Source organism: Theropithecus gelada, chromosome X, assembly GCF_003255815.1.
Source record: "Theropithecus gelada isolate Dixy chromosome X, Tgel_1.0, whole genome shotgun sequence".
Classification (NCBI taxonomy): domain Eukaryota; kingdom Metazoa; phylum Chordata; class Mammalia; order Primates; family Cercopithecidae; genus Theropithecus; species Theropithecus gelada.
In genome coordinates this window covers 108,289,030-108,303,070 of record NC_037689.1, presented here as the reverse complement: position 1 = coordinate 108,303,070, position 14,041 = coordinate 108,289,030, and the positions used below count along the sequence as shown (strand labels likewise).

At 41.1% G+C, this 14,041-nt stretch overlaps 1 protein-coding gene across 1 annotated transcript in view; it reads left to right on the top strand.

The window, feature by feature from the left end:
• Positions 1-1,271: 1,271 nt before the first annotated feature.
• The window catches only part of AMMECR1 (Alport syndrome, mental retardation, midface hypoplasia and elliptocytosis chromosomal region gene 1), a 58,606-nt gene continuing 45,836 nt past the window's right edge, over positions 1,272-14,041 (top strand). The window contains exon 1 of the mRNA XM_025371851.1: positions 1,272-1,906. Within this exon, the coding sequence (XP_025227636.1) occupies positions 1,434-1,906 (473 nt within the window). The 5' untranslated portion in view covers positions 1,272-1,433. The remainder of the gene's footprint in view (positions 1,907-14,041) is intronic.

The following is a 14,041-nucleotide window of genomic DNA, read 5'->3' as shown; positions in this document are numbered from 1 at the left end:
ATACTTCCTGCGCACGCCCTGGATTTCAACAGAAGTATAGTGTTGTGCACATAGTATGGTGCAGAGGCTCAATATTACTGAATGAATAAATTGTTTTGTTTTTATTCCCTGAGTGGAATGAACAGCCCCCAGCTATCTGCAAGATCCCACGCATGTAGATAAAAGGTGACAAAAATCAATCTGCAGTTTTAAAATATGCAGATACCTGACTTTATCTAGATGTTCTAGCATGGTGTAGATACAATGCAAATAACTTACGCTTTCTATCAGGTTCATTTCTACAAATTTTAACATTTATTGTCATTATTTTTATTATTAAGCTACACTTAGGCACCTAGAAAGGGACTGACTCATATGCCTCCTCATCCATCCAAGCATTTAATTGAGAAATTTTTAAAATGAATATTAAGAGCTAATTATATACTTAAACAAAATCTTTCAATTTGTGACTAAGTACATTACCTTCCCTATTTATCTCTAAGATCTGAGCACTACAGATAATATTCCTAATTGCTTTTTACCCAAGCCAAGAAATAAAAACCAAAACCAGAAAAGTCCACCACTGCAAGTCCCAAAGCACAATTAATATCTTTGAACCAGTGAAGTATTAGTTAGGACTTTATTTTTGGCTTTTAAATGTTTACAAACGGCTAGGAGGGTAAGTTGGGGGAACAAGTACAAGATACATCGATTCAATCGGACTTGAATATTTCTCCATAAGGAAAGGAAAGAGTACCCTGGTGTGTGCTTAGGCTGGAATTAAAAAGAGCAGCGTGGCCATTTCCCCGACTGCTTTGTACATACTTAACAGGGGCGGTCTCAGGTATGGAGCTTCAGGCACCTGCTCGCTCACACTCCAACAGTTCAGAAACCCGTGTATTTGAGGCCGGGTGGCTCAGGTTCCACGTAACTGGGCTTAAGTGTCATTAATACTACTTGCAGCGGGGGTCACTGAGCTGTGCTTTGGGACCTGGATGCTTACTTCGGACTTTCTTCTTTCTTCCCCCCTGCCCCCACTAGTTTCCCTTTCCCTCCTTCCTTCCCGGGCGTGCCCACCTCTTCCCTTAGCTCCCACTTTCCACTATCTGACTCTTGTTTCCTTCACCTTCCTTTCTAATCGGCTTCCTGGCTTCCATCCTCTGCCGGCCGCAGAGATTGAGATTCGGGCTGGGGCTGGGGCTGCGGCTCAGAAGAGGCACGAGTCCGGCGGGACAGGCGCGAGGCGCCCAGCCGCGAAAGCGAGGAGCGCGCACCGAGGCGGGGGCGCGCGCGGGGCAGCCGCGTGGCTAGGCAGACGGGGCCGGGAACGGCGCGCGCGCGCCCCGCCAGCCTCTGGCGCGCCCCCGGCGGCCTGGGCCGCAGCGTGCTCGCCCCCGCCGCCAGCTCGCCTCACTTATGGGTCGGAAACGCTGCGTGGGGGAGACTGTTCCAAGATGGCGGCGGGTTGCTGCGGGGTGAAGAAGCAGAAACTGTCCAGTTCGCCCCCCTCTGGCTCGGGTGGCGGTGGTGGCGCCTCCTCCTCCTCCCACTGCAGCGGAGAGAGCCAGTGCCGAGCTGGGGAGCTGGGACTAGGAGGCGCCGGTACGCGGCTCAACGGGCTGGGAGGTCTAACCGGAGGAGGTAGCGGCAGCGGCTGTACCCTCTCTCCCCCCCAGGGCTGCGGCGGCGGCGGCGGGGGGATCGCCCTGTCGCCACCTCCGAGCTGCGGAGTGGGGACCCTACTTTCTACCCCGGCCGCCGCCACCTCTTCCTCACCCTCCTCATCGTCCGCCGCCTCGTCCTCATCGCCGGGCTCCCGGAAGATGGTGGTGTCAGCAGAGATGTGCTGCTTTTGCTTCGATGTGCTCTACTGTCACCTGTACGGATACCAGCAGCCCCGGACCCCCCGATTCACCAACGAGCCCTAGTGAGTACCGTGCCCTCCGCCGCCCTCTCCCTTGCGCTCGGGATGGGGCTCAGAGTTGAGGCAAAGTGCGAGTCCGCCTCCCGGCCGGCGGATGCCCCTGCCCTCTCGCTGCCCGGGTCCCCGGAGCCACTCAACTGAACTAAGGGCACCCTGCGCTTTTTGCCCTCCGAGGCAGGCACCCCACACTTGGAGCAGGGTGCTGCTGCAAGGGATGGCCCCGTGGCTCCTAGAGGTGTTAGCTTTCTCTTTGCGATGACTTCGAGGAGTTTTGACCCCTTTACTTGTCTTCTTCACCACCCCCACCACCCCTCACCCTGCCCCGGTTTTGGAGATCTGGGTTACTCAAGGTGTTGACCTCTCCTCACTTTGGTTTCCGTTACCCCAAGTGAAAGCCCCGCCAGTATTCCCGCCCCGCGTACCTTGCACATGGAGAACTACTATCCCATTGCAGGGCGAAAAATAGCAAGTATCCAACTTCTGTTAGTGATGGAACTTAGCTCTGGAGCTTGTGAGGTTACCCATCTTTTCCTCTGGGTTTCCTTGTGCCCTGGGAAGGGGGGAGGTTTCTTAAAACACATTTTCCCTTACTACTTATTTTTATCCAAATACACCCATTAAAATGTGTTTCTCGTGAAGCGAGCGCACTGCCGGCTTCCTCACATTTGAAGAGTGAGACCTTTTTTTTTTTTTTTTTTTTTCATTCCACTGTCTGGATAATAGCTCATTCAAAGAGAACTGTCCCCACAGAGCCACTGTCAGTTTGTACATTAAGCGTGCATTCGCTTTTGTGTCGATTTCACTTTTTAAGAAATCCATGTTATACTCGATGATTTGAGAACAGTTAAATAGTAAATGTGTAGGAATTGTTATGGTTTCCTTTGGTTTTGTACCTTAAATTATCTTACCCTTCAAGTGTGTGGTTGAAAATTTTTAAATAGCACTGTTACAGCTAAAAGCCAGGTTAATTCTAATCCCTGTCCATTTGCATGTGTGGGAGATGGGGCATATGGTTTTTTTTTTAATGTGTAAACTGAATGTAAACTGACTTTTGGAGTTAAATGCTAGACAGAATGTAAAGACCAAGAGAGGGCAGAATGAGAAAAAGTGCAATTGCTTTTATTTGAGTACTTAGCATCAACAAGAAAAATAATACAGGAAAAATTTCAGTGAAATTCGTACTGAAAGGCATCACCCCCTTTTCCAGCTAAAAGTGCCGCTTGTCCCCCATATCATAAATACCTTAATTGATGTTCTTTTAAAACTGCTTCATTTTGTGAGATTAGAGGATTGGACTACTATTGTATAAGTATAAACACTTCTGCCTAGACTAAAATATTAATATGTAAAGTGGAAATTACAATAAAGTGTCCTGGAAATTGTGCATTTGTACTGTTTGTTTTATTTGGCTTTTATTCTTTAAATGTCTTAATTTTGTATGACTCTTCTGTGGTCTGTGCATTTTCTTTTAGACTTGGTTAATCTTTGGGCATTGGTTCATGAGAAGTGCATGGAAGAGCATCCAGGAGAACACTTTGTCAAATATCTTTATAAATTTCATAGTGTTAATTCTAGAAGCTTAAATCCTAAGTCCACACCTTTATTTAGCCAATTAATTTTTTTGGTTAAGAAGTAAAATTGATTTTGAAAAGACTGCCATGTAAAAAAATCTATGAAATATTTATTAGCTTGAGTCACTTATTTGTGACTTTTCTGCCTTCTCTTGGATGTCTTTGATATATTAAAGCTAGTCCTGGGATGATACTTAGGTTGGCTCTGCAAAGTCATGGGACTGCAAAAATTCACTCCTGTTTAGTTCTTGAGCTGTTACATGAGTTTGGCAAAGGCTGCTTTAGTATTCACGCTCCATTGCTCCAAAGCATATGAGAACACACTTTCAGGAGGTGCTATTTTCACACATTTTAAAGTGAGTTTGGGTTAACTCAATGACTATAGCAAGAATTTTAAAAGGAAAGTGAGCTTGACCAGTTCATACAGAAAATGCTTTTGAAAATTTCATTTTAACAGTAGCCACTTTGCACACATATTTAGATATTATTCTCTTCAAACACCCCAGCCCCTGGATTTCTTTTTCATGGAATTAAGCAGATAATAGGACACACTTTTGACCACTGTGGATGTGTTGAAACGGTGGTGGAAGAAGAAGAACTATTATCATTTAGCAGACCTTGAATGTGTCAAGTATTCTATAAAATAACTAATGTAGAGTAGACACTGAAGATGACCAAGTGGAGAATGAAAGTTCACTTAAGTGGAAAATGGACTGTCTTATTTCCATATATCTTCAACTCATTTTTGAGGTGTACTGTGGAAAATTCAGGAAAGCTTCCTCATTATGGGAGGGAAATAACTAAGCATTTCAACAGTGCCTTAGTAAGTACCACACATTTGTCTTTCTGTTTTACATATTTAACAGCATTGTGTACTTACTAGTGTTGCTTTATCCTAAGTGCCATAAGACATAAACAGACATACTGGGATTTTTTTTTTTCTCCTAGTTATTATCATGTCATGAGCAGTGTGTTTGCCCACCAGATGTTGTGCTTTTGACAATTTTAACTTCTCATACATAAATGCACACTCTTTTCATCCCTTCCCAGGACTTTTCTCTCAGAATGTCTGTAACTGGTGAAATCCTCATTTTATGGGTTTAGAAGCTCTAGATCCATCAGTTAGTTATCCTTCCACTCAGTATTGAGGGGATGTCAACATATGAACAGGCTGTCTGGATACAAATTCTTCACTGTTGCTCCCATTTTTTGATTACCTACCCAATTGCAGAAAGCATTGTACAGGCAAGTTTGTGCACAGAAATCTGGTTAAAGACATGAGGAAAACTTAACTTTACTGCATTTTGATATTCAAAATCAGCAGTCTTGGATTTATGTCAGGGAGCCCAGAAAGCTATTTTATAGGAACCTGTTTGCTACTATAAAGGGATCCACTGTGCCAGGTGTTGAGCTAGTTAGACTCCAGAGCAGTCATTCTTAACTTTGGCTGCACATTGGAATCACTGGGAAGTTATTAAAAATATTGATGCCTGAGCCCCAACTCCAGAGATTCTGACTTAATTGGTCTTGGATGGGGCCTGGGAATCAGGATTAGTAAAAGCTCACCAGGTGAGTTTAATGTGCAGCCAAGGTGGCGAACCACTGGTTATATTCTGAATCTTTCTCTTGAGATTTGGATAATTGGGGCTAGGGTAGTGCCTTGGAATCTGTATTTTATGAGCACCCTAAATTTCAGTAAACAACCAATTTGAGAAACTCTTGCATTGTGGTCTGCAGAAGACATCACCCGGGAAATCATTACAAATGTAAGCTCTCAGGCCCCGCCTCAGACCTGCTGAATTAGAGTCTGCATTTTAACAAGCTTCTCAGGTGATTCTTATGCACATTAAAGTTTGAGAAGGACTAGTTCTCAAACTTTGTAGTACATCATAATCTATGGTGCTTGTTAAAACACAAATTGTTGGGCCCCATTCCCAGAGTTTCTGATTCAGTTGGTGTGGGGTGGGGCTGTGAATTTGCATTTCTAACAAGTTCCCTGGTGATGCTGATGCTACAGTTCCAGGGCCACACGTTAAGAACCTAGGGAGAGAGAAGTGAGGACCTGAATAAGTACTTGAACGACTGTAATGGAATGGCAATTTTCAAGGCCAGTTTTCAGTATAAAACTTCCTGCTTCTGTGTCACTATGCTTTAGCATGTTCATTCTAACTTAGCACCCAGGAGATTGAGTGCTGCCGAGAGTGTAAGAGTCTGAGGTTCTCGGGATGGTTTTAGTTGAGGGGTGAGGGCGACTCTTGGAAACCTGTGGTATGATTTTAGGTCCTTTTTCAGAAATTGTTAAATGTAAGGGATACATTTTAGGAATTAAAAACATTACAAATACGATACCTTAAAGTGAATTGTATTGATTTTAATAAGTAAAGCCCCCTTTGTTCCCATAAAATGCTCTTATGATTCTTTCACTAACATATTGTGAAAAGATTTTAAAAGCTTTTATTTATGCTTATGGTTGCTGGATTTCATTTTAAGACCCCTTCTGTAACAAAAATATGAAATGATTCTGCTAAAGCACTGGGATTGTTCAGTCTTATATCTTTAATGCTGCTGCGTGTCATGTTACTTGAACTTTTTATTTTAATCATCTTACCACCTTTGAAGTTAACGCAGTACTACATTTTTTATGGACCATAGCACGTAGAAGATTCTTTATTATTAAAGTACATCAGTAAGTGTGGTTTTAAATTGCAATTAATTAAATGTATTTTTTAAAAAATCCACTCCCAGATATGCAGATTGTGAGACTCTGAAGAGGTGTTTGAACAGTTAACTCTTTCTCATCTTGCCACCGTAGTCAAGTTACTGTTTTTCAGTGTGCATGGGAGGAATTGGGTTGTGTTGGGGAGTAGGCATTTTGTTTAGACAGAACTGTAGCAATCCTATTGCACTATCAAAAAGATGATTTGATAGTGCAGCTCAGGTTAAAGTGATATTAAATTTGCATTTTTAAACATGAGCCATTATATTTCTATGTTTTCTGATGAAGATTGACCAGAATAGCCAGAAGATGTATCTGTCTATCACAGATGATGCCATGAGGCCATGACAGATTTCCTTATCCACACTAACATAATAGTACTAACTTGCATTCTCTGGTCATAATGTATAGTTTTTCTTGTAAAAGAAAAACACTGTCTGAAAAATTGTTGAGTCTTTTTGAAGGTGTAACTTTTTTTTTTTAAAACAATGTTGATTCCCATTGAAAGACAATCTGATGTCATATCTTACAGATAGAAAAGAAGGCAGGCATCTTCCCAGTTGTCAGTTCTGTAAAAGCCATCAGTGACTGAGCTAGAAGGATGGAGACATATAAATCACAAAATTGTTTTTATATCCATGCATAAAGGTGTATGTGAGACAAGGTATATTTAGTTAAAAAGAAAATGCTTATTTTGCTTTCTCCCCCATATGGCCAAACGGAGTGATAATTTAGCCCATAATTTTTCTTGCTTATGAATTATGTTTGTGCTGCACTCAGGTTTCAGTTAGCGGGTGGCAGCCAAGTAGGAATCTCTGCTGAAATCTCTCAGTCCAATAGGAAGAAAGACCACTACTGAAAAAGCAAAAAATGGTCTGTTAACCCATGCATGAGTTGTTTTTCAGAGTATGTGTTTCTCAGGCACATGTTAACATTTGTGTTGTTGTCTTTTTAAAAACCGTATGCTTTTTGAAACCAAATTTGTGTCATAAATACTAAAACCTTTAGCTGCAGTGGATTATATTTTTGAAGTGAGTTGCATTTCCTATTTATAGATAATTTTACTTTTTGAGAATTTATGTGTGAAACACTAAAACTTGTGTAATGAGATTAGTCAGTTCCCAAGTTTTCCTGATTTCAATAGGCATTATTCTGTACTCTCGATGTCACACATGCTTGGCTCTTATAAAGCAGCACAATGACCAGGGCTTTTACATTTAAATTTTGTTAAATAGTCTCTTTTTCAAACTTGTGTAATAATGTCTCTTTTTGATACTGTTCTGAATCAATTAAGCTAAGTAAGTGAGGACCAGCAGTAAAACCCAGCATCTGCCAAGAATGGACCCTCAATGTCTAAGCTGTCTTTCCACAATCAGTAATTGGGCAGTTGCTCACAGGACACTGGAGACAGTGTGGGAAACCAGTGGTTGTGTAGGTGGGAAGAGTAGATTCCCAACAGTAAGCTTATTTAGAGTTTAGCTTCTGTAGTTAGTGTTGCTAAGAGCAAAAATGACCCACAGCTTATGTAGTATAAAGAAAATAACCCAAAGGAAGAAGTACAGTGTAATAGTATAGTTGGTTGGGTGGAGCATATTTTATGTTCAGTCCAACTATAAGTGGCATCTTTTGTATCAAGTGTGGGTGTATTTTCTACAGCTCTTAATGTTTCAGACATTGAAACTTGCTCAAAGTTAAAAATGTTAGTGTTGAATAGCTGAGTGGAAATTATATGTCACTGGAGGAAAAAAACCCTGTTTTTGTAAAAAAGCATGTACATTATCCTGAGTTGCATGGTTGGAAACCAGAAAAATAGAAGAAATAGTTCTATCCTCACAAAGTTTACAGTCCTGTTCAAGATATGATACCATTATCAAAGTTGCTTGAAATACTTACAAAGCAATATATCCATGATTGTAGATTAATAAAATACACATAAAATACCTACACATGGAAATGACATGGAATAAAGGAGTGGTCAGGGAGAAGGCTATAGGGAGGGAATAACTGGAACCAAGTTTTGAAATGGAGGAGGTACAGACATTATTGGTAGAGTCTGTTTGACCAGTAGATCTTGAAGTCTTACTTGGTTATTCTTAAACCCATTGCTGTCACCACCACACCCCTTGCCACAGGACTTGGGGATTCCCAGCAGCTGTCTTCAGTCAGCAACTTTCACTCTCAGCATTCTTCATATCACTCCCCTTGCTCTGGTCTCTAAGATCATAAAACTTCAAGGAAATTAAAAGTAGCCTTTGTGTTGAGAATCCTCTGGGGAGGCTGGATAAGAGATCTTGCATCTGCTTATAGTTTCTTGTATTAGGAAGAGAACAGGATTTGCAGAAGAGTCCTCTAGAGTATCAGATGAATTGGGAGAAGAGTCTCAAGATAGGGGAGACTAACTAGGCTTAAGGTTATGAGGGCAGTAGGAAAACTGGCATTGGAAGGTGGGAAAGCCACCCCAGGGGCAGAGTTTGTGAATATAGGAATGTTGCAAAATTAAGAATTGGAAGAAGTTATCAGCATATGCAAGGGCTGGTACTCTAGGGCCAGGTTTTGTGTAGGAGTGGAAAGATTGTAGCTCACCTGTTTTTGGCTTCCATCATTGCCTCTTCTTTTCTTGGCTCTGTGCCTAGCTATCCTTGTGCTCAGAAAAAGTTTGTTAAACAGCTCTGTTGAAATGGCTATGAAATTTGATCACAGGTATAAGAACTCTCCTCCCCTTTCCCTCTTCACCTATTCCCAACTGTATCTAATTTGGGAGAAAGGATGAGAAGACACATCGGTTTATAGAATTTGTATCAAATATAAAGATAGCTGGAATAGCTTTTGGATGAGGACCTGTGATTAGGTGACTACACGTGCATAGAGAGGCACTGCAGGGAAAACAAAACAAAACAAATTCTGGTTGCTTGGCAGAAGTGAAAGAAGAGAGGCTTTGAACATAATTCAGAGTTCATAAGACTGGGGAACCATGAGGATGGTGGTGCCATTAAAAAACATAGGCGGAATATGGGAAGAAACAAATGGTTGGGCAGGTGAAATAGATTTCTTACTATGTGTAGTTCCAAGTGTTGGCAATTATCAAATGTTATTTCTTTTTGAATTACCAGAACCACAGAGCAGCAACAGAGCTATTGCGATGGTTTGGTTGGTCCCTTGGGATCACTCCCCCACTTTGTGACTTCGAATGGCTCAGATAAGTAGAAATCAGTGATAGTTTTCAGCTTTGTACTGCTAGTAAAAATACCTGGCAGAATTTTGGGTTTCTTTAATGTAGGTTTTTACATTTTCTTAGTCTTCAGGCTTATCAATTTGTAAAGCAGGCAGTGATCCTTTTATTTCCTTATGTGTATATCATAGCACAGCCTTGAGCAAAATAAAGCCTCGTGGCAGGCCATCTCAGGAACTCATAACTTCAGAACTAAAAGGAAATTTTTGAAGAACTAGAAGTGCCTTTTGGTGCAAGATTCTAGGTTGTGTGTCCTAAAGCTTAGAAAGTAAAATAGATTGAATCAAGCTGAATCTGTTTTGAGGCTTTGCTCAATGACGAAGGATGGATGTTATGAACTGATGGGATCAGCCATATTGCTTTAGAGTCTTTGCAATCTTCAGTGGATGGGCAAAAGTGAAAAATTTTGCTTAAATAAAGGCCTATTAATATTAGTTTTTTTTCAATAAGGTCTGTGATAGTCTTGATGATTCTTGCCTTTTCCCTGTCTGTTTCATACAGATAATCCACATTGTTACCCAAAGCCACATGCAATACTGGGAGAGCACAGTTGACTGTGTTATGCAATATCCTGCCAGAAGATGCTGACCAGTTCTCTAGTAATAGAAAGTAGTGAGATTGAATTAAGAGCCTATATACTTCACCTTGCCATTCCATATACTTTCACTGTGATCTGTAAGCATATTACATACAACTTTAGTAACATTTTCTATTGAGATCTTGGATTGCTGCAAGGTGGTAACATCAGATTCTCTGCTTTGTTTCAGGTGTTAGTGGATCTTTGAGTCATTCTTATAGAATGGAATATCTGAAAAAACTGGTTTTGATGCTGTTAGCTTAGGGGTCCCACAGCACTGTATCTGCCTCAAATAAATGCTTATGTGCTAGTTACATTAGTGTGTTTCTTTTCTATGACATCATTATTGCTTATAGTAGCCTAGCAGCCACACGGTTAGGTTTAGGTACTTTGGGGTGCAAATAAATTATATAGCTTGTAAAACTTGGGCTTCAGCACATAATTCATTGTAGCAAGGCAAACACTTTGTGCTGATTTTGAACAACAGTGAAGTGTTTAGATTGACGGGTGCTTTTTACATCCTTTTTTATATGGTAGAAGATGGCATTGGTAATTTATTCAATAAAGAAGAATCTCATGAAGTCTTTGCCTTTTTCCATGTTACTGTAGGTGTTCTCAACACAGTTCATGAGTTTTCCTATGATAATGACAAAAACAAATAAAAAAAATTGCCACAGCTTCTTTCGCATTAAAACAAGCCAATAAAAAACTTGCCACTAGCTTGGCTGGGTCTTTGATGTTAGGAGTATTAAAACTTTTTGTTGAGTTCACAGATCCATCTACCCCAACACTCTTCTACTTGTCCATTCAAAAAACCCTCACAAGAACAAAAAGGAATAATATTATATTTTTCTGACACTAATGAGGTGGGTGATATGTGGTTTGTGGTATACTTTACTCCACAAACTCCTCCAACTATTGTCCTGTCTGGCAAGTTGTTTTGTGGAAATTGACTCTCCCACATTGTAGGCATTGGCTGTGTGGAGAAAGAGAGTCACATGTGGCTTGAGGCAGGGACAGAGGGCTTATGGGAATCAGGGAGGGAGTAAAATGAATTGTATTCAAGTGAAGTGAAGCATGGATTCAGGGCAGAAAAGGGAGACTGAGCACCTGATCTGGAGCAGGAGTGCTTTTTATGTTTTACGTCATAAAACTTAGATGTCCCTCCTTTAGGACCAATGGCCACAGCATTCTTGTTAAAAAATAATTATTCTGGGCCAGTGTGGTGGGTCACGCCTATAATCCCAGCACTTTGGGAGGCTGAGGCAAGCGGATCACGAGGTCAGGAGATCGAGACCATTCTGGCTAACATGGTGAAACACCGTCTCTACTAAAAATACAAAGAATTAGCTGGGTGTGGTGGTGGGTGCCTGTAGTCCCAGCTACTCGGGAGGCTGAGACAGGAGAATGGCGTGAACCCGGGCAGCGGAGCTTGCAGTGAGCCAAGATCGTGCCACTGCACTCCAGCCTGGGCGACAGAGCGAGACTCTGTCTCAAAAAATAAAAAATAAAAAATAAAATAAATAAATAATTATTCTGGCTAGGTGCCGTGGCTCACGCCTATAATCCCAACACTTTGAGAGGCCGAGGCAGGAGGATTGCTTGACCCAGGAGTTCCAGACCAGCCTAGACAACACAGTGAGACCCCCATCTCTACAAATTATATATTTGAAAAACTTAGCTGAGCATGATGGCATGCGCCTATAGTCCCAGCTACTCGGGAGGCTGAGGTGGGAGGATTGCCTGAACCCAGGAGGTCGAGAGTACAGTGAGCTGTGATCATACCACTGCACTCCAGCCTGGGCGACAGAGTCAGACCATGTCTCCAAAAAAAAAAAAAAAGAAAGAAAGTTTCTATCATAAACAAATGCATATCATGAAGTTTCATAATATGAAGACCTGCTATGGGTCCTTTTAATACTTCTAAGAGACCACATTGAAAACCATTTGTATGGTGTCTTCAGAATGAGGCCTCTACATAACTCTGGAAGCTGTAGGACAAGTAGCTTTACCCAAAAGAGCATGAATGTAGCCACTCTCCTGTAATTATCCTTACTTATTTTTCTTGACTTGTCTATGCACATAGTTATAAATCCTCAGGTATTCAGACATACCTTCTTTTTAGGCATGTATATTTATATTAATAGCCTCTACTTAGATGTGTGAAGTTTGTTTCATATAGTTTGCTCACAGTTATTATCTATAACAAAGATTATGGAACAGACACTATTAAATGATAGACCTAGGTATAATTTCTGACTGGCTGCAGAATACAGTCATACAAAGGTACATACTTATCTCTTTTGTACTTTATCTTAGAAGGACCTACTATGGTCAATTTAATTTGTAAATTACATTCTCACAGATAACTGGAGTGCCAGCAATTTTTTGTTTATCAGTTTATCTTTTATCATATACATGTAGGCTGATTTTAGTTTACTTTTTTTTTTTTTTTTTTTTTGAGACAGAAGCTTGCTCCGTCACCCAGGCTAGAGTACAATGGCATGATCTCGGCTCACTGCAACCTCCGCCTCCCGGGTTCAAGTGATTCTCCCGTCTCAGCCTCCCAAGTAGCTGGGATTACAGGCACCTGCCATCATGCCTAGATAATTTTTGTATTTTTGTAGAGATGGGGTTTCAACATGTTTTCCAGGCTGGTCTTGAACTCCTGACCTCAGGTGATCCGCCCGCCTCCACCTCCTGAAGTGCTGGGATTACAAGCATGAGCCACCGCGCCCAGCCACTTATTTTTTATGGTTGTAAAAAAGATGAGATTTTACCCTCTTAGTAAATGTTTAAGTGTATAATAATGTTAACTATAAGCACTATGCTTAGCTTAATTTTTAAAGGCACATAATAGTGGCTTTACCTAAAGCAACTCATTTCTTATAGGAATTTTGGGAATCCTTCACAAATTAATCTTACAAACTTACTGGAGGGGCCAGGCGCGGTGGCTCATGGCTGTTATCCCAGCACTTTGGGAGGCCTAGGCGGTGGATCACCTGAGGTAGGGGGTTTGAGACCGGCCTGACCAACATGTAGAAACCCCATCTCTACTAAAAATACAAAATTAGCTGGGTGTGGTGGTGCGTGCCTATAATCCCAGCTACTCTGGAGGCTGAGGCAGGAGAATCACTTGAACCTGGGAGGTGAAGGTTGCTGTGAGCTGAGATCGTGCAATTGCACTCCAGCCTAGGCAACAAGACTGAAACTCCGTCTCAAAAAAAAAAAAAAAAAAAAGTACTAGAGGTGCACAAATCCTTTTTACAAGAGAGCCTAATTTAGGCTTTGAGGTATTTATTTTTTCAAACCTATTGAAAATCACGAATAAACTAAAGGAATTAAAATCAGAAGTAACTTTTTTTTTTTTTCCGAGATGAAGTCTTGCTCTGTCACCCAGGCTGGAGTGCAGTGGTGTGATCTCGGCTCACTAACCTCCGCCTCCCAGGTTCGAGTGATTCTCCTGTCTCAGCCTCCCGAGTTGCTGTGATTACAGGTGTGCGCCACCATGCCTGGCTGATTTTCTTTTTTAATTTTTAGTAGAGATGGTGTTTCTGAGGAAATGTGTTTTCTAGAGAGATGGAAAATTGGAAGAGAAATTGCATAAGGGGATATTATAAGTAAAGCCTTTAAGTCTATATGTGTATATATAGACTACATAACCATTTCAGTTAAGCACTTCTTGAAATTGCTTCTTATAGCATACACGCTTGTTTCTAATGAAAAACTTACATCTAAATGTGACAGTGGCATCTGTGAAATAATAGATATGGTCAGGTTGCAAGTCTCAAAAGTTGTTTGTTTGCCCTGTTTTTGTACAACCAGTATGAGGCTCTCTATCATTAGCTGGGGTGTAGACATTTTAAAAGTAGTATCACTGAATTGTAATGTATCAGTTTGGGTTTTGGAGCAGTATCTAACTTGTTCCATTTAGAGATAGCTTTGCAGTTCTAAACAAGAAAGTAGAATTTTTACTATGATTATCCCTTTGCTTACAGACTTTTAAAATGAATATTTGTTGAAGTCTCAAGTCTTTTTTGCCAGT